The sequence below is a fragment of the Gossypium hirsutum genome, chromosome A10, assembly GCF_007990345.1.
Source record: "Gossypium hirsutum isolate 1008001.06 chromosome A10, Gossypium_hirsutum_v2.1, whole genome shotgun sequence".
Lineage (NCBI taxonomy): Eukaryota > Viridiplantae > Streptophyta > Magnoliopsida > Malvales > Malvaceae > Gossypium > Gossypium hirsutum.
In genome coordinates this window covers 337981-362159 of record NC_053433.1, presented here as the reverse complement: position 1 = coordinate 362159, position 24179 = coordinate 337981, and the positions used below count along the sequence as shown (strand labels likewise).

The window sequence follows — 24179 nt, the reverse complement described above, 5'->3', positions numbered from 1 at the left end:
AAATTACAAGAGATAGATATCAAACACTATAAATGAACTTTGATAGAATGCGTAATTTTATACATGAAATTTGGTTTTGTGTGATTTTTCATAAATCATTAACAACATTATTGAATTAGCATTATTTTAAGTTGATATTTTACATACAAACAATTATAATATTTCAACATGAACTACAATTTAAATTTCACGTGTAAAATTGCATCAAATCAAAATTTACGTATTAAATTGCATATTAAATCAAAGATTATGTATAAATTTAATATTTATCACAAAATATAATTAATGGTAGATTAACTTTATGAAAAAAAAATATCATTTATACAATTCATTATACATAAAATGATGCTGCTAGTCACTATACTTCAGTTTGATTAATATTAGTCCTTTTACTTTTTGAATTAGTCAAATTTAGACCTTGTACTTTTTTTTTCTTTTGAAATTCAATCTTAACTCAGTAATAGCAGTAATTTTGTTATTAAATTGTACTATATGTAAAATTGTAGATTTAGTCAATGTTCCTTAATTTGATCATTTTTAGTCTCTATATTTTTCCAAATATCAAAATTTAAGTCTTGATGAAAATGGTAACAATTAAGCCCATCAACTATTTTTTTGAATAATATTTGAAAATTATAAACTAATATTAAATTACACATGTGATAATATATTTGTCGCATCATATTTTGAAAGATAGCAGAACTCAATTTTATAAATTTAACAACTAACATTTGGTCAGGACTGAAAATTAAAAAATTAAAAAAACAAAGACAAAAAATGATCAAATTAAAGTATAGTGACTAAATCGATAACTTACATATAGTACAAAGACTAATAATAGAATTTAGCCAATGTATTCCATTATGGTCTTGAACCTTCGTGAAACCGAATGTACCCTATCCTTCCTTCCGCATACCACGTGTATGATAAACGTCACGACAAAAATCTTAAGAAAATTAAAGACAAATTTTTTTCATTTTATTTCAAATTCGGTAATTATATTTTTATTAAATTTACCATTCGATTTTGATTTTTTTTAATATTAACTTCGTTATAAGTTATTATTATATTTATTTTTTTATAAAATACTTAAAATTACATAAAAATAATATATTTTAATATATTCAAATTCAGTTTCTATTGTATCAACAACAATTAAATTATAATTTATTAATTTAATTTCAATAGATATAATTATAAAATTATATAAAATATATTTTAATAGCTAATGACGAGTAATTCGGATTTTTAAGTTAGAACAAAAATGAGCTCGAATAAAATAAATGAAAAATAATTTTTGAACCGCAACTCAAAACATTAATTTAGTAATTTTTTTAATTTTCAGTGCTGCCGGATTTTCATTTTCCTTGTCTTTGATTTGTCGTTTTCTCTGTTTCCAAACACACATATATACGCAGAGATTTGTTGTTTCATCTTCCGGCAAACGTAAAGAAACGTAAATCAAACAGCTCTCTGCTATACAGAATTTCAGTCACCTCTATTTAAGGTAAAATTTCGATTGTCGATGAACCCTAGTTGTTGTAGTTTTGCTTTCTTTTTCAAATTAAAATTTATGCTGTTTCCTTTTTATAGTTATAGAGAATTTATCCATAAACTATCATTTGTTATTTTTTTTAAAAATTTGTATCTTTCTCAAATCTTCTAAAATTCGAGCAAAAGAGAGTTATTAAAGTTTTTTCTCTTTTGGTACTTCAGTTTCCTATTTCGTTTGGATGTTGTGGAAGTGTAAAAAAAGGCTGTGATATATGGGATTTTCGGCTTCGTTTTTTTTTTTTAATTTCCCATGAAGAATATTAAGTGAAAGAATGATTCCTTTTCAAAATAACATTGATTTTGAGCTTTTTTTTATGTTCTTTCTTTCATTTAATTTCAGGAGTCAAATCTGTTGTTTAATTGAGTTGATTTTGTTTTGCACGCGTTAATTTACTAAATTTAATCGGGGTCTCTGAATTTTCACCAGTTAAATTTATTTAATTTTCTTAGCAATCGTTTTGTATATTGCTCATTGGACTAGTTTTTTTTTTTTTTAAGAAAAGATTTTAGAATTCATTTAAATTCATGGTGATCATATCATTCTGTCGGTGCAATTAGGCACTGGGCAGACTAAGAGAATAATTTAAAACTTAAAAGTTTGGAAGGGAATGATAGAGGGAAATTTTTCCAAGCCACTTTAATTCATTTTTTTCCAGTTTTAGGTTTTAATTCAGTTAATAGTGAGTATCTAAACTGAAGTTGATATGTTCATGTTACTCAGGACATTGGTGTAGGTGTCGGGACATGGGTATGTTTAACTTTTTTCTATGTACATGGAGGATCTTTTGGAATGTCATACCTACTTGTATCCAAATATGCATCGGACATTGTATGAATTTGTAGCTTGTGGTAAAAGAACAAGCAAAAAAAGAAAGAAGAGCTTGAGTTTATTTAAGAAAGAAGAGCTTGAGTTTATTTGTTTACTCATTTTGCTTGAAACATTTTTAGGTGCAATGGTCCAGTTGCAATAATTACCAATTTCATGGGATGTTTCAATCATGTATTCTATAAATTTAGTTTACACTTTTAGGTTTAATTATCTTGAATTCGGACTATTTTTTTGTTAGGATTTGTAACAATTACCACTTTACTAAGATACTCTTTGGTGTTACTTTTTCTTTATTCCTTAGGGAAGCAAAACTTAGAAGTGTGTTTGGATGCTAAAGAAAATAAATCTTTCTGAATAATCTAAAATCAAAGTGTGTAATATTTTAGAAAATAAAAACATGTGCATTTTAGTAAGATTTCATTTTTATGTAATCATGGATTTTCTTTTTCTTTTCAGTAATTTTTTTATGAAGCAAAAGGCAAATAGTAAAAGTTACAATAAAAAAAAATGCCTAATCAACAACTTACTTTTATTGAGGGAAATAGTAGAAGTAGCAATCAAACATTGCCTAATTGACTACTTACTTCTATTTAAGGTAGAGATACTGGGTATAGTAATGCTCTCTCAAGCAAGCTCATATTGTTTTCGTTGCATGCTTGTAATTTGTAAAAACTTTTGGTTGCCAAATCTTTATGAAAATTGCTTTGAATCTAAAAGATGCCAAGAGAAGCTCCAAAAAGTACGAATACAGACTTGGATTAAAATCTAAATTGTTTGATGAAAGTGCTCTGATTCTTTATACTGTCTTAACTTTGCTTCTTTTGGTTGTTCTGCCAGATTTGAGTTTGCAGATCCTCTGGTCACAACAGCGTCATGACTTCCTCTGTGCATGATCTTTATGGTATTTTTTTTGTCATATGTTTTGTCAACTTCATGTTTTATGGTTCCATTATGGTCATGTTCTTAAGAACTTTGCGATTGGATAAAATTTTGAATATTTTTATGGCCTTCTTCATTTTCGAATTTGCTTGTTTTAATTTTTATTTCCCGGAGTTCAATCGAGGTAAGAAAAATGATATTTAAATAATGGGATTGAAAGGACCTTTTGGTTTCCAGCTTGTTGAATTCCTGTGTATTTCCTCATTGCTATTTCATTTATTGATGGTATCTCTTACTGAGGGTTTTCCCGTGCAATGAAGACATGTACTGGGGTCATTTAGTGGGTATGATTTAGGCTGCATGGTTTCATTTTGTTGTAATAATCTATGTTAGTCCAACTTAGGTGTGAATTCAAGAACGATAAAGGTGTGTTTAGTTTATTTGAAGATATTTTCATGTATGTCCAGAAATGTGCCGGAATCAAGAATGTTGAGAAAAATGAAGAGTTGGAGCAACATAAGTCTTAATTTGTGCCTGGAAGTATTGTATCTTATTTGTCTCTGTGCTTTCATTTTATTGACCTTGTTCTGTTAATGCTCTTCGTTTTGAAATTTGAATTAACCGCTCATTGTGATCCCATTTATTGGGAGGGCTCCTTGTGTCGCTATATTACATGCATGCAATACTGAGACATTTGGTGGGGTTTGTTGGCGTTATTGTTTTATTTGTGCCTCCAATGCTTTCTATCTTAGTTGTCCAAGTGCTTTCCTTTTTTGGACATTGATTGGTGGCTGCTCTTCATTTGGAGTGCTCTCTAATTATGGTTTTGATTTTAACTAATTTTCTCCTGCCAGATGATAACGAAATTGGTGAACAGCAAAAACACTCAGAACCCCACAACCAGTCGTCATCTCCTGCAACAGGACTTTCTCCCTCTGCCATCACAACCCCAAATATCCCATACACGACATCTCAACATGCTGTGGTACCATCTTCAGAGTAAAATCTTTTTTAGCGTCAACATTTATTTTCATTTTTGCTTTGCCTTTGAAGCATGTTTTCACTGTTCATCTATTTTACGTTAAATTAGTGTTAAAACATTTAAAAATAAATATCAAACTGGTGGTTTGACCTCCAATCTGATTTTTTTTTTAACATTGGCGGAGGTCCAATCAGTTGAACCTCCGACCCGATTTTGTTACATATCTCTGATAAGTTTATTTGTTTCCTTGGCTTATGACATTGAAGGCACCGGCTACTTACCCTTATCCGGATCCATATTATAGAAGCATATTTGCTCCATATGATGCTCAACCATATCCTCTGCAGCCCTATGGTGGTCAACCTATGGTATAATACTCTTTATTTTTTCTCTCTGTATGTTGGCCCTAATTTTTGTCACACAATTTTAATTATGGTTCTAAAACCTATTTTACCTGGACTTGATTGTGAGTGTCGGATATGGGTATGTGTTTTACACAGCTGTGTTCAACTTTTTCTATGTTTTTCCTGTTATATAGAGGGTCCTTGAAGGGTAATATCCCATGTCCATATTCAAATGTGTCAGACATGGGTATTTCTAGAAAAATGTAAAGTCGGGGCAGCATAGTTTAAGACTGAAGTTTTGCTTATTTTTGCTTTCATTTTAGGTCCATCTTCAGTTGATGGGTATTCAGCAAGCAGGAGTTCCTTTGCCATCAGGTGCAGTTGAGGAGCCTGTGTTTGTTAATGCAAAACAATATCATGGCATCTTGCGACGTCGACAATCTCGTGCAAAAGCCGAATCAGAGAATAAAGCTATCAAGTCTCGGAAAGTATGTTAACTTTTTTTTTTAAATTCTTTCCCCATTTAAATGTTTACATTCGGTTTTGCAACAGTGACTCATTAGTCACCACCGCAATAATTTTGCAGCCATACTTGCATGAATCCCGTCATTTGCATGCATTGAGACGAGCAAGAGGATCTGGGGGTCGATTTCTCAATTCAAAGAAAAACGAAAGCAAACAGAACGATGCAGCATCAGGTGATAAATCACAGTCCAATATCAATCTGAACTCCAATAAAAGCGAGGTGTCTTCCGTGGAGGGCACATCTTGAAATTTTGGAAGCAATTAGATATACATGCAGTGGTCTTATTGCTTAAAAGCCAGAAAAATAGGTTTGATCAGCCTTTTTCCAACAGTAGCATAGTATCGGAATTACTTCTTTTTAGCTCAGAAATTACATCTTAATAGTGTGTATAGACTTCGAAGTAATAGCAGGACCTTAGGGAGGTTGTTAAAACTGAAGCAAGGTAGAGTGTTGTTTAAGTGCATTTACAGTTCTTTTGCACATTTTTATCTGAGGGACCGATAGTTAATCCGCATGGACGTGTTTCTTTGCACTTAAATACTAAGATAGGAGAAAAAACTGGAGCCTTGTCGATTGGTCGGGTCTGGTTGATTTAGTATAGGAAGGTTAGATGTCGAAGTAGTAGTATCAGCCCTAATCGTTATATATATACATACAGGTACTTATTTGTGTTATCAACTTGGATAATAATCTGAAATGGTTTAATTGATTTGAAACTCTGTGTTTTTGTTTATGTTTGGGCATTGCTTAGAGTAAATGGATGTTTTGTATGTATTATTATGGGTTTTGCCAAATTGAAAGTTTGGGCCAGCTTTATGTATGTTTTATTTGCAAATATGTATATCATCTCACTCAATTTGATTATATTTAGAGTTGAGATCGAGTTTTAAAATTGACTAATTAAAAAAAGTACATTAATTAAAATTTGCCATTAAATCCACAATTAATATAGGATACAAAAGAATAATAACAAAATTTGACCAATGTTTTATGAAATGAACAATTTTTTATTTTAATTTTTTATTGAATTGATTGGCTTGGGGATTTAGTTTTTCAATAGGGGTACCTATATTAGTTTTGAATGTTTAATTTGGCATCTAAATATTTTTGTCTCAAATTGGTACCTAAGTTTGGATACAGTGTACAAATTGGTACCCAAACCACAAACAAATATTTGACACATGTACTGTGGTAAAAAGAATATAGGTACTTAATTGAGACAAAAGAAAAGCACATGTAAAAATTCGAATATTTAAGTCAAACGTAGGTACTTGTATGGGACAAGAAAAAACTCAAGTATGGGAAGAATCGAAATTTGTCCATTTTTTAAGGACATGCTATGCACCCAAAGGATATTGTCAGTGTCTCTTATAGCTGGGCAAAGCACTTTCTCTCCGTCCATAATGAAGAGACGACTTCTCAGCCGAAGCAGTTCTCAGCCTATCATAACTCAGGTACGTGCGTTTTTCTTAATACTGATGGTGCTGTTCACCCTGTGTCTGGTCTTTCTGCTGCAGGTGGTGTGATACGTGATAACAAAGGGGAGTGGATCTTGGGCTATAATCGCTTCTTGGGGGAATGCTCAATTGCGACAGCTGAATTGTGGGGTGTACTAGATGGACTACTTATTCTACAAAAACAAGGCTATGATGAGGTCATTATACAATCAGACAACATTGAGAACGTGATCTCTATCAATGACAATAAAATGGGTGATTCAAAAAACTCTTTAATAAGAAGGATTCAACAAGTTCTAGCTTTTGAAAAGAAGTGGTCTTTGAATTATGCTCCTAGAGATACTAATCGGGTAGCTGATGCTTTGGCAAAAAGGGCTCTGTCGAGTAGTGAATCTTTAAACATCATTGAGGATCCCCCCGTTGGAGATTAAAATGATTCTAGAAATTGATAAATCTTTTGTTAACTCGTTTCTGACTTTCTCTTTGTAATTCTCTTTGTTTATTTTATCAAAAAAAAAGATTAGGTATCAAATTGAACATTAGAGCCAAAATCAAGTATCAAATTAAAACAAAAAATTGAGATACTAAATTAAACATTGAAACTAAATATAGATGCCAAATAATATATTATCCCCTTCAACAAATGACAAGAATCGCTAGAAGAAAGTGCAGCGGCTCATCATGACAGCAATAGATTATAATATTAAAAAATAAGGACAAAAAATAATCATTATTTTTAACTATAAAAAAACAATAATTTATTTAAATAAAATATATTATAATCCAACGTTCCATTTCTACGGGTTGTCCAGTTACCAACCGGTTCCAACATTTGAAATTTTAGCCCGCCCTACCGTACCCAAATACTGTATCAGTTCGTAAACTCTACAGTCTCGCCGCCGCATTCTTCAGATCTACTCCCCCACCGGTTGCGCAGCCGCCGCACCACCACAACCAAAGTCACAGGATGTTCTTCCCTCCTCCCTCGCCTGGGTTGCTTCAGGTATATCCTCCGCTGCCGCCCCCGCTTAATTTTGTTTTTCAAAATTTGTATTGATTCATGAAGCAAGACGAGATCATTGATCTATTTTATATTTGCTTTTTTCTTTTATAGTCAAAGCATGCTCAAGCAAGAGGGAAAAATGGTCTTTACGAGGAAGATGATGTTGCTCCATCTGAGCTGATATTGAATGAGAAACAACAAGAACAACAAAATCCTTCGCATTTGTCTAATATCCGTTCACATCGGTATCCTGTAAGTTCCGATCCACTTCTTAGAATGATTATTTTACCTTGAGTTAGGCTACAATGTGATAATAGTTCAGTTTCAAGAAGATTTTGTAGTTAATGAGCGTTATTTTGATTTTTTTTTTAAAGTTGAATTGGAATCGAATGTTATAGACGCCGGAATTGAATTCTACAGGTCAGATCGGAACTTAAATCGAATCGAATCGAAGGTTCCGGTTCGAATAGATAATGCTAAGCTAAGTTAGTGGGATCCTGGGAATGGCTCCTTGAAAATTATGAATAATTTATATGGCGTCTTTCTTATAGCAGGGTTCTAGAAGAGCTTTTCAAGCTGTTGAAAACATCATCCATGGCAGCAACGGTCATCTTTCATCTTCTACTTCTGTTTCCATTGAAGCACCAAAGGGTTGTCTCAAGTTCTTGCTCTCCCACTGTTCTTATTCTTCTTCCCCTGCTGCTACTGGTACTGGTAGTACTCGTAAAACCGCTTTGAATCGCCGTTGTCACACTAGAACCCCTAAATCTGCTCGCGTTTCACGTCTCCCTCGATCCAAACCCTTCTGTTTCACGAAGGAAAATTCTTCGTCTGCATCTGTTTCCAACAAACTAAACCGAGTTAAGAGTTCCAAATCTTCCAAATCATCTACTTCGGAGACGCCTGCTGTTTTCAATCCTGTGGTTGAGTCGCATTATGAGGAGTCCGAGGAGCTTCGGTTCGCTCCCATGGCTGCTAGTAAGATTGCAAGTTGTTCTGCATTGGATCATCTAGCTGCTGGTAATGGTAATTTGAAGAATAGGCTCGTCGATGATGAGAAATCGAACACTAGCTCGAGTAAAAGTAAAACACCACCGCTGCAGGCTTCGTTTTCTCCAGAGATCCAGTGTACTGCAACAATGGCAACGTCGGCAACCACGCCTGCCTGTTACGTTTCTGGTCATCTCATTTCCGGGGTTACAGATAAGAGAAAATGCAGGGCTAGAGGTGTGCTTGCTGTAGTTCGATCAAGACCGAATACTGAAAAATCGAACACCAGCTCTAGTGACACTAAAACACCACCCCTGCAAGCTTCATTTTCTCCTGAGATCCAGTCTACCGCAATGGCAGCCACTCCTGCTTGTTATGGTGCAGGTCATCTCCTTTCCGGGGTTACTGATAAGAGAAAATGTAGGGCTAGAGGTGTACTTGCTGTAGCTCAAGCCGGACCGATTGATGATGGTATCTTAAGCAATGGTTCTAACGATGCCAGCTTTGAAGAAGATTGCGATGCTGGACTCGATAACAAGTTCAGTGCTTCAATGTTGCCTTCACCTGTTGAGGCTTCAATGCATTGGCTTTTGTCTCCTTGTCATGAAAAGGATCACGACAAGGATGACAACCAGCATTCTGCTTCTTCACATTGCTTTCTCGAAGAACATAAGACACGTCTTTCTCCTTCATCGCCGTTATTAGATCTCCGTGTTTCTTTTGACTGGTGTAACTTCAGCAATGACACAAGTGATGCTACTAATAGCGGCACCGGAAAGAGCCAAAGGAGCACAAACAGTATGCTTATTTCAACTCAAGGCCCTCGGTTTGGATTAAGTTTGGATTGTTCATCTTCTCCAAATGTCACACCTTATTCCGGACTGATTCCCCCGAAAGAAGAGGAAAAACACGGCTACAATATTGATGGACGAAACTCTCCATTGTCTGCAGATACATTAGGGAGTGAAAATGTTATGCAAACCCCAAAATCGGATTCAAGCTTGGAAAGACCTGTTATGTTGTCATGTTCAAGATTAAAGGATCACAAGAGACCTCATCACCTTCATTCTGAGATACTCTCAATAACCGAAGATCTCCGAATGGCGAGCTTGTCACCGGAGAGCCATTTATCGATATGGGATACTAATAGTTCGAGTATTAAGTTTGATCGCTTGTCTACACCTTCCGATTCTATGGATCTTTCTCGGTTTCAGAAAATTTTGGATGATCGATATTTGTGGAATTCGAATTCTACATTTGACGATGTGTCACAATCCGAATTGAGAATATCTTGGAGGGAAGGATTAGCAAGTCGGATTTTCGAGATGGATGAGTTCGATAGCTGCAGATGCCTATCTGATGAAGAGGAAGACTTGAATGTTGATGCTGGAAATGTTCCAACTATAAAAGATGGCGATGAAAACAAAGAAAAGCTTCATTCTCCATTACAATGTTCATATGCAGAGTCCATTGCAACCGATGGAGGCGGTTTGGCTCAGTCCACCGATTCCGATTGGAACCTTTGCTACAAGAACAATTTATTTCAAGTATAGCTATTCGGGTTCCGTACAATGTTCGTATGCAGGGTCCACCAACTCGGATTGGAACCTTTGTTTCAATTATAGTTCATGGCTCTATACCATGTTCATATTCCAAGCCCCACTTAGCACTGATGGAGTTATGGTTTGGCTCGGTCAGCGGATCCGGATTTGAACCTTTCCAACAAGAGCAATCCTCCCCAAGTACATGGCTATCATACAATGTTCATATGCCGTTTACATTAGCACCGATGGAGATATGGTTCAGCTCGTTCACCGGATTTGGATTCCGCAACCCGAAACCTGAAGACCTTGGCCGTGACCGAGATTAAATCAGGCTAGGTTCACACTTCGTATTGTCTGTATTTGTTAGTTTCTCTTTCAATTTCCTCTCTCTTAAATTTTCATGCATGAAATTTATCTCTTCCTAACATTTATCAACATTTTTCTGACAATTTTTTTAAAATTTTTGTATTTCTTTTAAATAATCCTATCAGCGTACTCAAACTCACGTCTTACTGCATTGATAATAATACACATGCCAATCAAGCTAAGATTCAATCGGTTCAAAATCTCTATACTTTAATATAAAAAATTTAAATTAATCGATTAATCGATTATTAAGTACAAATATTAAATTATGAGTATATATTCCATACTTAAAATACGAATATTTTTAAAAGCAAACATAAATAATAATTTAAAATTTCCAAATTTAAGAATTAATTCCAAATTTCCAATCAAACCTTAAACAATCAAAATCTTTTTTAACTAAAACTTTATGAGATTTATAAACAAATTTTAATGCAACTGAACATTAATGTTCTGAAAATCAAACTTCCTTTTTGCTGTCCTTTTCCAAGGTTTTGATAAATGAATTCATATCACTGCTAATAATAGTAAATATTATATATATATAATATATATGAAGTTTATGCCTTTATAATCTTCTGTCTTAATTAATTCATTCATTCATATGTTAAGTTGTCTATTTATAGAGGTAGGGCCTCCCATGTTTTAAAAAATCTTATAAATCAAAAGAATTTATTTAATAAAAAATTGAAAATAATAAATTAATTTTAAACTAGTTTAACGATAAAAGAAAATTTATATAAATTTTAATAAGAACGAACAAATAAATATGAATAGGAATTTGTTTATTCGAGCTTACTTAATTTACGACTATGGATGGTAACATGATAGGGTGAGGCAGTTTTGTTCTTGCACCAACCTTTACCTAATGTATCCCTAATATAATCCGAACCTAAACTTAACTCAAAATTAAATATTAATTTATCCACTAAAAAATTAAAATTATATCAAAATTTGACCCAACCTAATATACCATAATTTTTATTTTTATTAATATTTTTATCAAAATAAAATAATATTTTTTATTATATTTTAATGATGCTATTAACTATTTTCTAGATATAATTATGGTAGATCAATAAGGACTATAATTTTAAAAAAAATCAAAATCATAAAATAATAAACATTTCATTTTATTTTTGTTTCCCTTAGGACCCACGCATATATAAAAAAGAAAATGAAAAGACCTTTACACCTCTATCATGCAAACCACCAACCAACCTCACATAATAATACACATGTAATTTTAAAAAAATATATATATAAATAATTTTTTTAAAAAGTGAGAAATGTAAAATAGAAGCAAAGGCAAAGCAAAGTGAGAAAAATGGTGCAATGGTGGGGTCTCAATTTGCTATCTGTTAACTTACCATTCTTTTCTTTTTTTAGGTTCTTCCTCCACACAATTCTATGTTTTTCCACGTCATAAAAACTAAATTATACTATTTCAAATATCGAATTATTCGATTAGGTGGATTAAAGGATTAATTTATTTATTTTTAGTAAAAGAAACAAAATATAATTCGATCATTAATATAAAAAATTTTATGATACTTTTATTAATTGACTCAGATCTAAATTTACGAACTCTTTAATTAAAATTAAAATTAAAATTTTTATATTTATTATCAACATTCGATAAATAATTCGACTATTAAATAGGTCTCGAGATATCAAAATGATATATATATATTAAATTAAAAAAAAAAAAGAAGAAAAGGTTTTCACAATCATATAAGGGAGAAGGAGACAAGACGACACACTAGTGAATTCTTTTTTCTAAAACTAAAACCATGCCATTGACTTTATCCCCATCATTCCTCACTAATCATATTAATAATTTGTATTTTTATATTATATTTATATGTTTTTATATGAAAAAATATGGTATAAAATCAAGATGTTACGTCATTTGTATCTTTTTTCAATAATTTAATGTTACATTAATTTTTTTATCTTAAATTTTAGTATATTCTTCTAAAAAAATCAAACCTAGTAAAAAATATTAGAATTTAAAAAAAAATTAACGTGACATTAAAATATTAAAAATATATACAAATGATGTAACATTCCAATTATATATATTATATTCAAGTTCAGTCTTATTTAAATTATATATTTTTAATTTGAATTTATTTTAATTTATATCTCTTTACATTTGGATGCTATAATTATTATTATTTTATTACATAAATAAATATAAAAAGTTATTTAATATGCCTCAAATTTTTTTGACAAATTTCTAATTTTGATTATTTTTACAAATATTGAATTTTTTTTTCTAAAAGGGGATGCAATGAATAATTCAGAAGGTTGACATTTGTCATAAAAGTGTATATTATCCATCTTCAAAGCATCCAAAGTGGAAAGCTATTTTTTTTTTTAAAATTTTAACATCTGGCAATTCTTTATATATATAATATGCATTCTATATTTATTTAAATTTTAATAAATTAATAGATAATAAATCATGTTAAAAATATTTTTATTATGTTTTTTTCATGGTGAATATTCAATGATATCTCTTAATTTTGTCTTGGATTCTTCTGACTCAAGGCATGGAAGTGGGAAACACTTTGATTTGTTTAAAAAAAAGTTGGGTGGTGAATGCAATATATAGTGAGGGTCAATCTTATCGACAAAACTTTGCTTTTTTATTCATTTTATATTTAATTTTTTAAAATTAAATAATTTATTTTTTAAAAAATAATATTAATAGAGGTTCTACCATGCAATTATAGAGTAAATATTTGAATATTTAAATATATTTCAAATATCTCTATTCTTTATATATATATTTGAAATTTAGTGTTTGTATTTTTTTTTGAAATTTAGTTCATTTATTTTTTAAGTTTAAAAATTTAGAATTAATGGTTAACATCATTACATTTTTCTGTTAATTTTATTGGTATAACATTTTAAAATAAAAAAAAACTCTCTTTAATAGCCATGTAATAAAAAATAATATTGAAATGGACTTCAGTTTAACAAATAATTTTAATAGTATTAATAAATTTAAGAGTTACATCAACATATTAATCAAAACAAAAGTATTTGAGCTAATTAATGATGTTATAAAAAATTAAGCTACCAATTTATTAAAAAAATTGAAATATAAAGATTGAATCTTAAATTTAGGTGTAACAGATGGATCAAAATTAAAATTTGAATTTAAGTATAGCATAAGGACTTAAATTTTAAAAAATTATCATTTTCCTATAAAATGCACAAAAAAGAAGCTAATTCCATGTGTACGTTCCTTTCATATATAATTATATAGATAATATGTCAAGTTTAAATTGATTGAACTAATTCATAAACTACGATTGTTTGAATCAAATAAGATTTATCTGTCTGGTGGATGAATTTAAATTGATTGAATTAACTTTTTATGAATTTTTAATTATTTATTTAATTTAATAGAATTGATAGGTTGGGCGGATAAATCGATGGTGATTGGTTTTGACTGTTAATTAAGTTTTGAAAACTTTACCTAATGCCTGTTGTACATTTAATTTATTTATTTATCATTCTTTCATTTATAATAAAAAAAATAATTACGAGTAGGCAATGCCAAATTCAAGGGGCTGATAGGCATGATTTTTAAAAAAATATAAAAATATAAACTATTAAAATAATAAAATTATATATTTATTCTCGTAAAAATATACAATTTAATTTCTATCCTATAAACAAAATTTTCTTGCTTACAAAACCAAGACAATAACCTATAGAAGCTAAAGCTTTGAATACCGACAGTTCACAACTTGAATCCAAACAAGGGTTACGTCCATCATCCTTAACCATGCCCATTTTGAAACCTTTTTTTCCATGAGCACGAGAGGAAATCTCCTCTCATGACCTTCACCGCTTACCCGTGGCACTCTGAGTTATCATGGAATGCCAGAGTCTCGTACCCAGTTCTTGCTTGCAACATAATGTTCAAACTTATTTGTCAAGTCGATGTCGATGGTCGGCTAAAACCCATCGTCATCGGGCCACATTTTCATTATTTTTCAAATCTGAAAAATATAGAGATTAATTTAAAATACACAAATAATATAGGGACTTAAAACATATTTTAACTTTTTTTCCTCTCTCTCTTCACGCCTACCATGCAAACATGCATGCCCACGGATAGAGTGGCAGAGTGACTTCACATGCATTTACACATCATACGTACACATACATACATGCATACGCATGCATGTAGCAACCAAACAAATGGTAGAGTGAGATTAAAAAAAAGTACTGATATATTGCAGAATGATGCTAGAAAGAGAAAAAGAGCTAAAACATCCATTTATTATTATTATATTATTGAAATAAAAATTTAAATATATAAAAAAATTAATAGGTAAAATGAATTAACATATTATTCTTTTTAAAAATAAATAATTAATCAATAATTAATACTTCCCAAAAAAGAAAAAGATTAATCAATAGCACACTGCAGAATGCAGCAGAGTGCAGAGCTGGCCCTTTGAATTTTTTCATTAGGCATTGACTGTCTCTTTTCCTGTTTGCTTTTATCTGTCGCGTAATAATACTCATTAAATATTATTTTTTTATTAAATTTATTATTTTATACAATAAATTACTTTTTTAATGATGTTTATATTAAAAAATTAAATAAAAATAAATTTTGATTCAAACAATTCAATGTTAGTTGAGTTGGATTTATTCTACTATTATTTATTTATATCTATATATTAAGTTTATTTTACAAGTTAATCAAGCATTTATCTAGATGAATAATGATTAAAATACTATTATTTTAGAAGGTAATATTAGGGTTAACATAGTTGGAGGTGCAGAGGGATTGAATCTAACTAGTCTCGCAGTTATAAATTGATCAGTATAATCTTTATACTATTAAAAGAATCGAATAAGTATAAATTATAATAAATTTAATATTTTGAAAAATATTTTTAATTATAATTTAATTTCAAATAAAAAATATTTTATTTACAAAATTATAGAAACTTTAAAAGTATTAAATTTGTTAAACAATAAATATTAACAATATAAAGTCTAAATTAATCCATTTAATAATAGAAAGACTAATTTGATCAGGTACTATAATAGAAGGATCTCTGAAGTACACTCATAGTAAAATATATTAATTTGAGAATGTTAAAACTTGTCAATTGAGTGTTAACTCGGTTGACATTGATATTATTAATTATATAAGAAAATATTGGTTTGAATCTCTTATTTAAAAGATGGAGTAAGCATTATATTTTCAAAAAAATATTTTATTTTATAAATATATATTTTATTTTTCATCCACCATTAATCTATTATAATCTAATTTAAAATAAAACTAAAACAAATTCTATAAAAGCTTAATCAAAGTCCAAAAATTCATAATAATTTAATTTTAATTTTAATTTATTTGAAAAAAAATTATTTCGTAAATTCAAATTCAAAATCAACACTTTACTTAAAAATAATATAAAATTTCTTATGCACTCAATCTATAATCACACAACAAAGTTTCTCTTTGTTGCTTTCTATATTTTTTATCTTTTCATTTTCTGTGGGTTGGCAATGCTTTGGTATTTGTTTATTTCCTCTAAAAGTGATGATTTCTTTTTATCTTTTCATTTTTAAATTACATATAAAATTTTTCTTTTCTTTTGTTTTTTTTTTCTCTAAAGAATATCGAGATTGCTATCTTCAAGATAAAGACACACCATGTTTGTCCTGTAATTTCAAGCTCTTCTTTCTCATACTTTTGTTCTTTCAAAAAAAAAAAAAACAATACAAAACAACAAAAGAGAACCCCCTCCATTATCATTATCTGATGAAGTTAGAGGAGGCTCTCCTGGAGGAGAGAGCCTACCTGTGATTTTGTAGAAAAAAAACATACCATTCCCTGTCATTAAACCAAACAAGAGCTCAAAACATTGAAAACCTAAAGCACCAATCTTTGTTCTAAGCCAAAAAAAAAAAAACAACCCCAAGAGAAACAATCAAAATCCCAGTCCGGGTTTTCTTTTTTCTCTTGCTTTTGTTAAAAAAAAAAGATTTTGGGGTGTGGTTTTTTTTATATGTAAAAAGAGTAGACAATCAAAAACAAAGTCTGGGCTTGTTTTGTTTTTTGTTGATCTCTTTCTCTGTATTGTTTTTTAAAACTTTTTGGGTGTGTTTTTAATGTGAAAAAATGGCACTTTCCATGCACAAAGAGTCATTGAATAACAAGCAAATGGATAGTAGTAAGTATGTAAGGTATACACCAGAGCAAGTGGAAGCTTTGGAAAGAGTATACAATGAATGTCCAAAGCCTAGCTCTTTAAGAAGGCAGCAGCTCATTAGGGAGTGCCCTATTCTTTCCAACATTGAGCCTAAACAGATCAAAGTTTGGTTTCAGAACCGAAGGTAAATCATTTTTTATTTCTTAGTCCTTTTTTTTTCACCATTTTCTTGTATTGTTTGAGAAAAAAATGGAAATGGGAAATGGCTAAATGGGTTCATTGATCTTGTTTTAGCTTTTCTTATTTGCTTATATGAAAAAAAAAATAATGGGTTAGTTTCTCATTTTGGAAATAGCCAAATGGTTTCAGTTATTTTGTTCTGATTTTTCTTACTTGTTTTTAATCTAAATTTGTCGCTTTGTTCCTGATAAAATAATGGGATTTTTCTTGATCAAAATGTCCTGCTAGTATTTATTTTTATTTAGTTCTTTTTATCTCCATTTTTTGTTTGTTTTTTCATTTCATTTTATTGTCTTGTGTTTGAAGGACCATGGTAGAGTATAAGATCTTTTAAAAAAAACCTTCAAAATACACATAAATTTTGCAAAAAAAAGAAAAAGAAAAAGCTGATCTTAAATTTTCGGAGGTCCATTTAGTTCTTATTAAGTGTTTTTAAGAAAATATTTTGAGAAGTGTATGGTTCTTTTAATTGTTTTAGTAGCTATGCACTTGGTGCTTTCCTTTTTCCAGATTTATATTTAACTGTATATGAATTTGTACACCGAATCTATGTAGTCACTAAACTAGATTATTTTGCATCATTGAAAAATAGAAGAATATATATATACACATATATTTGTTTTTAAAACCTTTTAATGAGGTGACATAATATGGTTTACTGGATTTATACACTATCATCAAATATAAATCTACTTTTTCCCTAGCACTTTTACTTTTTCTTTCTTTTTGTAGCATTTTAGGCATCTCTTTTAAGCTGTAAAAGTATGTATATAAAAAAACTTTAAAAATTTAAGCATACTGTATTGGTAAATACTCGAGTCCATGTCTTGTTTCGACTCTGAATACATATCTGCATGGTGTCTCTAGAGACTTGTAGATTGTTCTCTGTTGTATGTTTTCCACTGTGCCACACTTTGGTTTAAGATTAGTTATACGTGTATGTGGACATATATATATATGTTTATTTAGAGATATATGTTATTTGGATAGTTCTTTCGTTTGTATTCCTCTATCATTATGTTGCTAATTTATGCATTTATTTAATGAGTTTGATGAACTATTTTCCTTGTTTTAAACAGATGTCGAGAAAAGCAGAGGAAGGAAGCTTCCCGTCTCCAGACGGTGAACCGAAAGCTGACTGCCATGAATAAGCTGTTGATGGAAGAGAATGATCGATTGCAAAAACAGGTCTCGCATCTCGTGTACGAGAATGGATACATGAAGCAGCAGCTGCAGACCGTAAGTCTTTACAACTTTAAAGCTAAATGGTTTGAAATGTTTGACATTCGATACTTTGCACAGCACAATGTTCTTTTCTTTTGCATTATTTGTGTCCTGTCATTTTCTTGATTTCTTGTTTATATCAGAAACTATGTTCCATTTATCAAACTTCCCAAATCCCACATTTGTACGATTATTTCGAAACAATATTACATAGCACTCTATTAAAGTGAACTAATTATGTTTCAACTGGTCGGTTTTGTGTTTTTTGTTTCTTTGATAAGCTTGTTCTAAAGTGTCTTTTCTCACAATGTGGCATTGCATTATGTGTGTGCTTGATAGTTATTTTTCCTTATATTTACAATTTGTAACAGGCTTCAGTAACGACCACGGACAATAATAGCTGTGAGTCCGTGGTCGTGAGTGGTCAGCACCAACAACAGCAAAACCCAACACCTCGGCACCCACAAAGGGATGCTAACAACCCAGCTGGGTAAGCTAAAATGGTTCTCTTTCAGTTCAAACATGAAAATGTCATTTTCAATTGGTCTCACTATATGTAAACCGTGTTTACTATTTGCTAGTTTACTCACAATTGCTGAGGAGACCCTGGCAGAGTTCCTTTCGAAAGCTACCGGAATTGCTGTCGACTGGGTTCAAATGATTGGGATGAAGGTAATACTCATTTATTATTTATTTTTCTTTGTCTGTTATCTAACTTATGCATGTTGGAGTTTTTTTTTTCTTGATATTCATACTCCCCATTACTTTTGAAATTTAACTTCACTGCTTATATTACGTAGCCTGGTCCGGATTCTATTGGCATTGTTGCTGTTTCCCGTAACTGTAGCGGAGTAGCAGCACGTGCTTGTGGTCTTGTGAGTCTTGAGCCCACTAAGGTAATTATCCTCCCCAAAAATTAAAAGCAGTTCATGTGATTAATGTGGGAATGCATGTAACTTTTTAAAGTACATGATGGATCTTATTTCAGGTTGCAGAAATCCTTAAAGATCGTCCATCGTGGTATCGTGACTGCCGATGCATTGATGTATTGAGTATAATTCCGACAGCGAATGGTGGAACAATCGAGCTCATCTATATGCAGGTACATTATTGTAGATACTGCAATTCTTAAGTAAGCTATGAAGCTGAATTATGTAAATTTAGAATCTTGGCTAATCTATCGGGTATATTGTTTACCAGACTTATGCGCCTACAACATTGGCTGCAGCACGGGACTTTTGGACTCTAAGATATACTACGAGCTTAGAAGATGGCAGTCTCGTGGTAAGTTATATTATGTTCCATGTAATTTACTTTTGGTCTCTCCTTGTCCCGACATTTCATTTTTTAAAGTTGTTTACTTTGCTCATAACTGCGTGCAGATATGCGAGAGGTCCTTAACATCTTCTACTGGTGGCCCTACCGGGCCTCCTACTACGAGTTTTGTACGAGCCGAAATGCTTCCCAGTGGATTTCTAATCAGACCTTGTGATGGCGGTGGCTCTATCATTCACATTGTTGATCATGTTGATTTAGATGTGAGGATGGTCAACTACAATTTATGACTTTTAGTAACTTAAAACCGATTCAATTAGTTGCCTTACGGGTTTTTGTACCTCTTTACGCATTAGGTTTGGAGTGTTCCTGAAGTTCTTAGGCCACTTTACGAATCATCCAAAATTCTTGCTCAGAAAATGACAATTGCTGTAAGTTAATGATTGAGATCGTACTTCATTTAATGTGTCAAGTCTTGTCTAAGTTCTATTCTACTTTCTATCATCCAGGCCTTGCGGCATATACGGCAAATTGCTCAAGAGACAAATGGAGAAATTCAATATGGTGGTGGTCGTCAACCTGCTGTTTTACGGACTTTTAGTCAGAGACTTTGCAGGTGAGGAACTTATTGTAACTGATACACTTGGCTTACAAATCTAGCACCGCGTGTATCTCACTTCTGTGTTAACTGTTATTTGAATAATATTAGGGGCTTTAATGATGCTGTAAATGGATTTGTCGATGATGGTTGGTCGCTTATGGGTAGTGACGGTGTCGAAGATGTGACCATCATGATAAATTCATCTCCAGGCAAATTCTTCGGGTCTCAATACAACACCTCTATGGTTCCTTCTTTTGGGGGAGGTGTACTATGTGCCAAGGCCTCAATGCTGCTTCAGGTGTTTTCCGTGTTGCTGAATATTATATGGGAATAATTCCCTTCCACTGCATTAGTTTTATTAACTTCTTGTAAATCTTGCAATATGGTTCCACAGAGTGTCCCTCCTGCATTGCTTGTTCGGTTTTTGAGGGAGCATCGGTCCGAGTGGGCTGATTATGGAATCGACACCTACTCCGCATCTTGTTTGAAACCTAATCCTTACACTGTCCCGTGTGCTCGGCCTAGTGGTTTCCCTAGTAGTCAGGTCATTCTACCTCTTGCGCATACAGTAGAACATGAAGAGGTGATCATTCTCGTCTATCGTTTTTCTTTACAATGAATTCTATTTGATTGATCTTCCATTAAATTGTTTTTTCAATCTTTGCTGTAGTTCCTTGAAGTTGTTCGTCTAGAAGGCCAGGCATTCACGCCCGAAGATGTAGCTTTGGCACGGGATATGTACTTATTGCAGGTTAGTTTAGTTTTGTAGTGTCTGAAGTTGTGTTTATTTCTATGTTACTTGGATTCAGATGTGAGTGTTGGACTTAAGTATGCTCAACATCAATATTATTTGCAGCAATCTTTATTATTTGTTGTTTCCTTACTATTTTGAAAACACTTTGTGGCAGCTTTGCAGCGGAATTGATGAAAATGAAGTTGGTGCCTGTGCACAGCTTGTTTTTGCACCTATCGATGAATCGTTTGCTGATAATGCTCCATTGCTCCCATCAGGATTTCGAGTCATACCTCTAGATTCCAAGCCAGTTATGGTGACATTCCAACCTAGTTCAATATTTTTTCATTTCATGCTTGTACTTTATGTGAGATTTTGAGAGGAAAAACAAAATAAAACCCAAGTCTAACAAACTCTTGGACTTTGTTCATTGATTATTAATTGCATTTGCTTTAAACTTATGCATTATTGTTATACATATTTTCGACAACATTTTGTATTGTAGGATGGACCAGGAGCAGCTCGAACATTGGATTTAGCTTCTACCCTCGAAGTTGGTCCTGGTAGCAATCGCTCAACTGGTGATGGAGAGACGAACAGTTATAACCTTAGATCAGTCTTGACCATTGCATTCCAATTCACTTTCGAGAACCACTTGAGGGATGACGTGGCTTCTATGGCTCGTCAATATGTACGTAGTGTTGTGGGATCTGTTCAAAGGGTTGCCATGGCTATTGCTCCATCCCGTATTAGCTCTGGCTTGGGACCAAAAAGCCTCCCTGGTTCTCCTGAGGCTCTTACTTTGGTGTGTTGGATTTGCCGAAGCTACAGGTAAGACTTCAATTTTATGCCATACTGTTTTGTTTCGTTTTTCTCTACTTATTGACATTTTGTGATGGATAATTGTTATCGAGTTATACCAGAAATACTGGCTATTGTTGTTAATGAACCTATGTTACTAGGAACTCAGGCACGTGTCAGATACATGTACATGTTTGACATGGGGATATGTTTTTGCCTCGTGTCCAAAAATGTCCAATATGGACACTTTAAAAATGATGAAAAGTTGGGTTTGTTTCCCGTTTTCTTTGACAATGATTCAAGTATCTTTTATCGTGAGAAGCAACTCGTTTTCCATCGATTTCCTTTAGATTGTAATCTATTTCAGTGTGTAATAACAAATGGAAATTGTGTGGTTTGTTTCAGGATTCATACCGGTGGAGAACTCCTACGAGCCGATTCACAGTCCGGTGATGCTTTGCTGAAGCAACTGTGGAACCATTCAGATGCGATAATGTGCTGTTCATTGAAAACAAATGTAATAAAAATTCTCCTTTAAAAACGATATTCTTAAGTTGTATTCTTTGTTTTTACCTGGCTATCAAAAGCTCTTGAAATGCCTTGTTTTTGGGAAACAAACACAATCCACGGAATTATATTGCAGGCTTCTCCAGTTTTCACCTTTGCAAACCAGGCTGGGCTTGATATGCTAGAAACTACATTGGTAGCCCTTCAAGACATAATGCTGGACAAGATTCTCGACGAAGCCGGCCGAAAGAGCCTATGCTCCGAGTTCTCAAAGATCATGCAACAGGTAAAAATTATTCCAAACAGATTGAGCTTTGACATTGAATTTCTCTCGAAAAGAAAACCTGAGTATAACCAGCTGGTCCCTAAAACACTGCCTTACCTCCTTTTCATTGGTTTTATGTAAATATAACCTATGTTACTCAGACTCGGGTGCATATTTTTTGTTCAAGATTTCCATATATTCGGTACCTCTAAATCTGCAATATTTGCAGGGGTTTGCACATCTACCAGCAGGGATATGTGTATCGAGTATGGGAAGGCCAGTGTCCTATGAGCAGGTGATTGTGTGGAAGGTTGTCGATGACGACAACGATGATGCTGCCAATCACTGCCTCGCCTTGATGTTTGTAAACTGGTCTTTTGTGTGAGATCTTTACTGATCGACGTATCGAAAAATTAACTCTTAGGTATCTATCTATCTATCCATCTATATATATTAAGTTATATATACGTTTTTAGTGCTTAAAAAGGATTATATTATATATATTTATCAAGTTATTGGCAGGATTTAATGGATATTATCAAGTGTTTTATGGGAATATATATGGTTAGGCATGTATGTTTGTTTGCTTATTTCTTGATATAGAATGGATAACTTGTGCTAAAAGAATGTGTATGTATATTTCATTAAGAAATTAAAAATGGATTATTGTGAAAAAAATTGCTAAATTTGATATGGTATAATCAATATGTAATCACTCAAGTTTGGCTGCTGCTTGAGCTTAATTAAGCTTTTGTATTTAAGTTTAAACTTGAGCAGCTGATATAAAAATATTTAAAATTTTATTTAAATTATTAATAAAGCTTTTCCATTTTAGTACATCTTTTAAATAAAGTCAAGTATTAGTAACTTATAATTCAGTTCAATCAATAGCGGGAATTTGGTCAGTAATTTTCGAAGCTTCAATGTAAATCTTTATTCTATATAAAAAAAATTAACATAGTGAAGCCACTTATAATTTATTAATAATTATTTTACCCAAGTAACTAAATATTTTTAATTTATCTACAATTTATTAATAGTAATTAAAAAAGGGTAAATGATGGTGAAGCCACTTATAACTCAATTATCAAAAATTATAAAATTATCCTTTAATTAAAATGAATACTTATTTTATAAATTTTCATAATTACTGTGATGTTGGTGGAAAAGAGGATCAAAATGACAGGCAAAAATCTAATCTAATAAATGTAGAAGGATTTGAGGTCAGGCTATCTAACTCTAACCTACAACCTGCCTATCTCTGTATCCAAAATTACTTTTTATCTATTTACATACATATAAACCACTGGGCTTTCCATTAAATGAGTAATGAGTTGATGAGGCTGCAACATAACATAAAGATAATGGCATGCATGTCAGCGTTTGAAAATCGAGGCAAATATTGGTTTTAAAAAGGAGTGTATATTTTTCGAGCATTGCATCCTATGGCCTCCCTTCTCTTTCTCTATATTTTTCCTATTTCAACTTATTATTTTGTCTTCACACATAGGAAAAGGTGTTTTGTAAGCAGCGTTGCGGCGTGAAGGGAGAAAGGATTACTTTTTCCTGCTTTTTCTTTTTCAATTTTAAGTTACATTTTCATTTATCATCAAACTAAAATTTTACACAAGATTTTTTATGTTAGCATTTATTGAAGTAAATGCGATTTTGGCATCTAAAGTTAACTCACCATTTGCCATTTACATTACAAGTCCCAAGTCTTCATAAAATCAAATTCAAATTGAATCTAAAAAATTAATATTAATATACTTTAAACTTCTTCAACACTTATATTTACAAAAAATTAATTCAAACTCATTTTCAATCCGTTCTTATTATTTTAATTTAATATTTAATAA

General features: G+C 31.8%; 3 protein-coding genes across 5 annotated transcripts; all 3 read left to right on the top strand.

Moving 5' to 3' along the window:
* The first annotated feature begins 1237 nt into the window (after window positions 1–1237).
* LOC107924915 (nuclear transcription factor Y subunit A-7) lies at window positions 1238–5847 on the top strand. Of its 2 annotated transcripts, XM_016855493.2 has the most exons (7): window positions 1290–1507; window positions 2276–2302; window positions 3221–3284; window positions 4117–4247; window positions 4511–4612; window positions 4912–5076; window positions 5175–5847. In XM_016855493.2, exons 3-7 carry the CDS (start codon window positions 3257–3259, stop codon window positions 5358–5360), a joined length of 612 nt encoding a protein of 203 aa, XP_016710982.1. In that variant the 5' UTR covers window positions 1290–1507; window positions 2276–2302; window positions 3221–3256; the 3' UTR covers window positions 5361–5847. The 2 variants fall into 2 exon arrangements, with proteins under 2 accessions (XP_016710981.1, XP_016710982.1); XM_016855492.2 differs by lacking the exon at window positions 2276–2302 and having other exon boundaries at window positions 1238–1507.
* Window positions 5848–7250: 1403 nt separating this feature from the next.
* LOC107924972 (uncharacterized) lies at window positions 7251–10568 on the top strand. Of its 2 annotated transcripts, none has more exons than XM_016855552.2 (3): window positions 7251–7574; window positions 7686–7826; window positions 8129–10568. In XM_016855552.2, exons 1-3 carry the CDS (start codon window positions 7539–7541, stop codon window positions 10115–10117), a joined length of 2166 nt encoding a protein of 721 aa, XP_016711041.1. In that variant the 5' UTR covers window positions 7251–7538; the 3' UTR covers window positions 10118–10568. The 2 variants fall into 2 exon arrangements, with proteins under 2 accessions (XP_016711041.1, XP_016711040.1); XM_016855551.2 differs by having other exon boundaries at window positions 8126–10568.
* A 5414-nt stretch (window positions 10569–15982) lies between these two features.
* On the top strand, window positions 15983–22910 carry LOC107925276 (homeobox-leucine zipper protein ATHB-14). Its single transcript, XM_016855923.2, has 18 exons — window positions 15983–16858; window positions 17994–18153; window positions 18510–18628; window positions 18720–18810; window positions 18939–19034; window positions 19127–19240; window positions 19339–19422; window positions 19521–19676; window positions 19770–19844; window positions 19923–20029; window positions 20123–20312; window positions 20409–20597; window positions 20685–20765; window positions 20923–21063; window positions 21253–21578; window positions 21954–22065; window positions 22192–22341; window positions 22550–22910. Exons 1-18 carry the CDS (start codon window positions 16644–16646, stop codon window positions 22703–22705), a joined length of 2562 nt encoding a protein of 853 aa, XP_016711412.2. The 5' UTR covers window positions 15983–16643; the 3' UTR covers window positions 22706–22910.
* Window positions 22911–24179: the final 1269 nt, after the last annotated feature.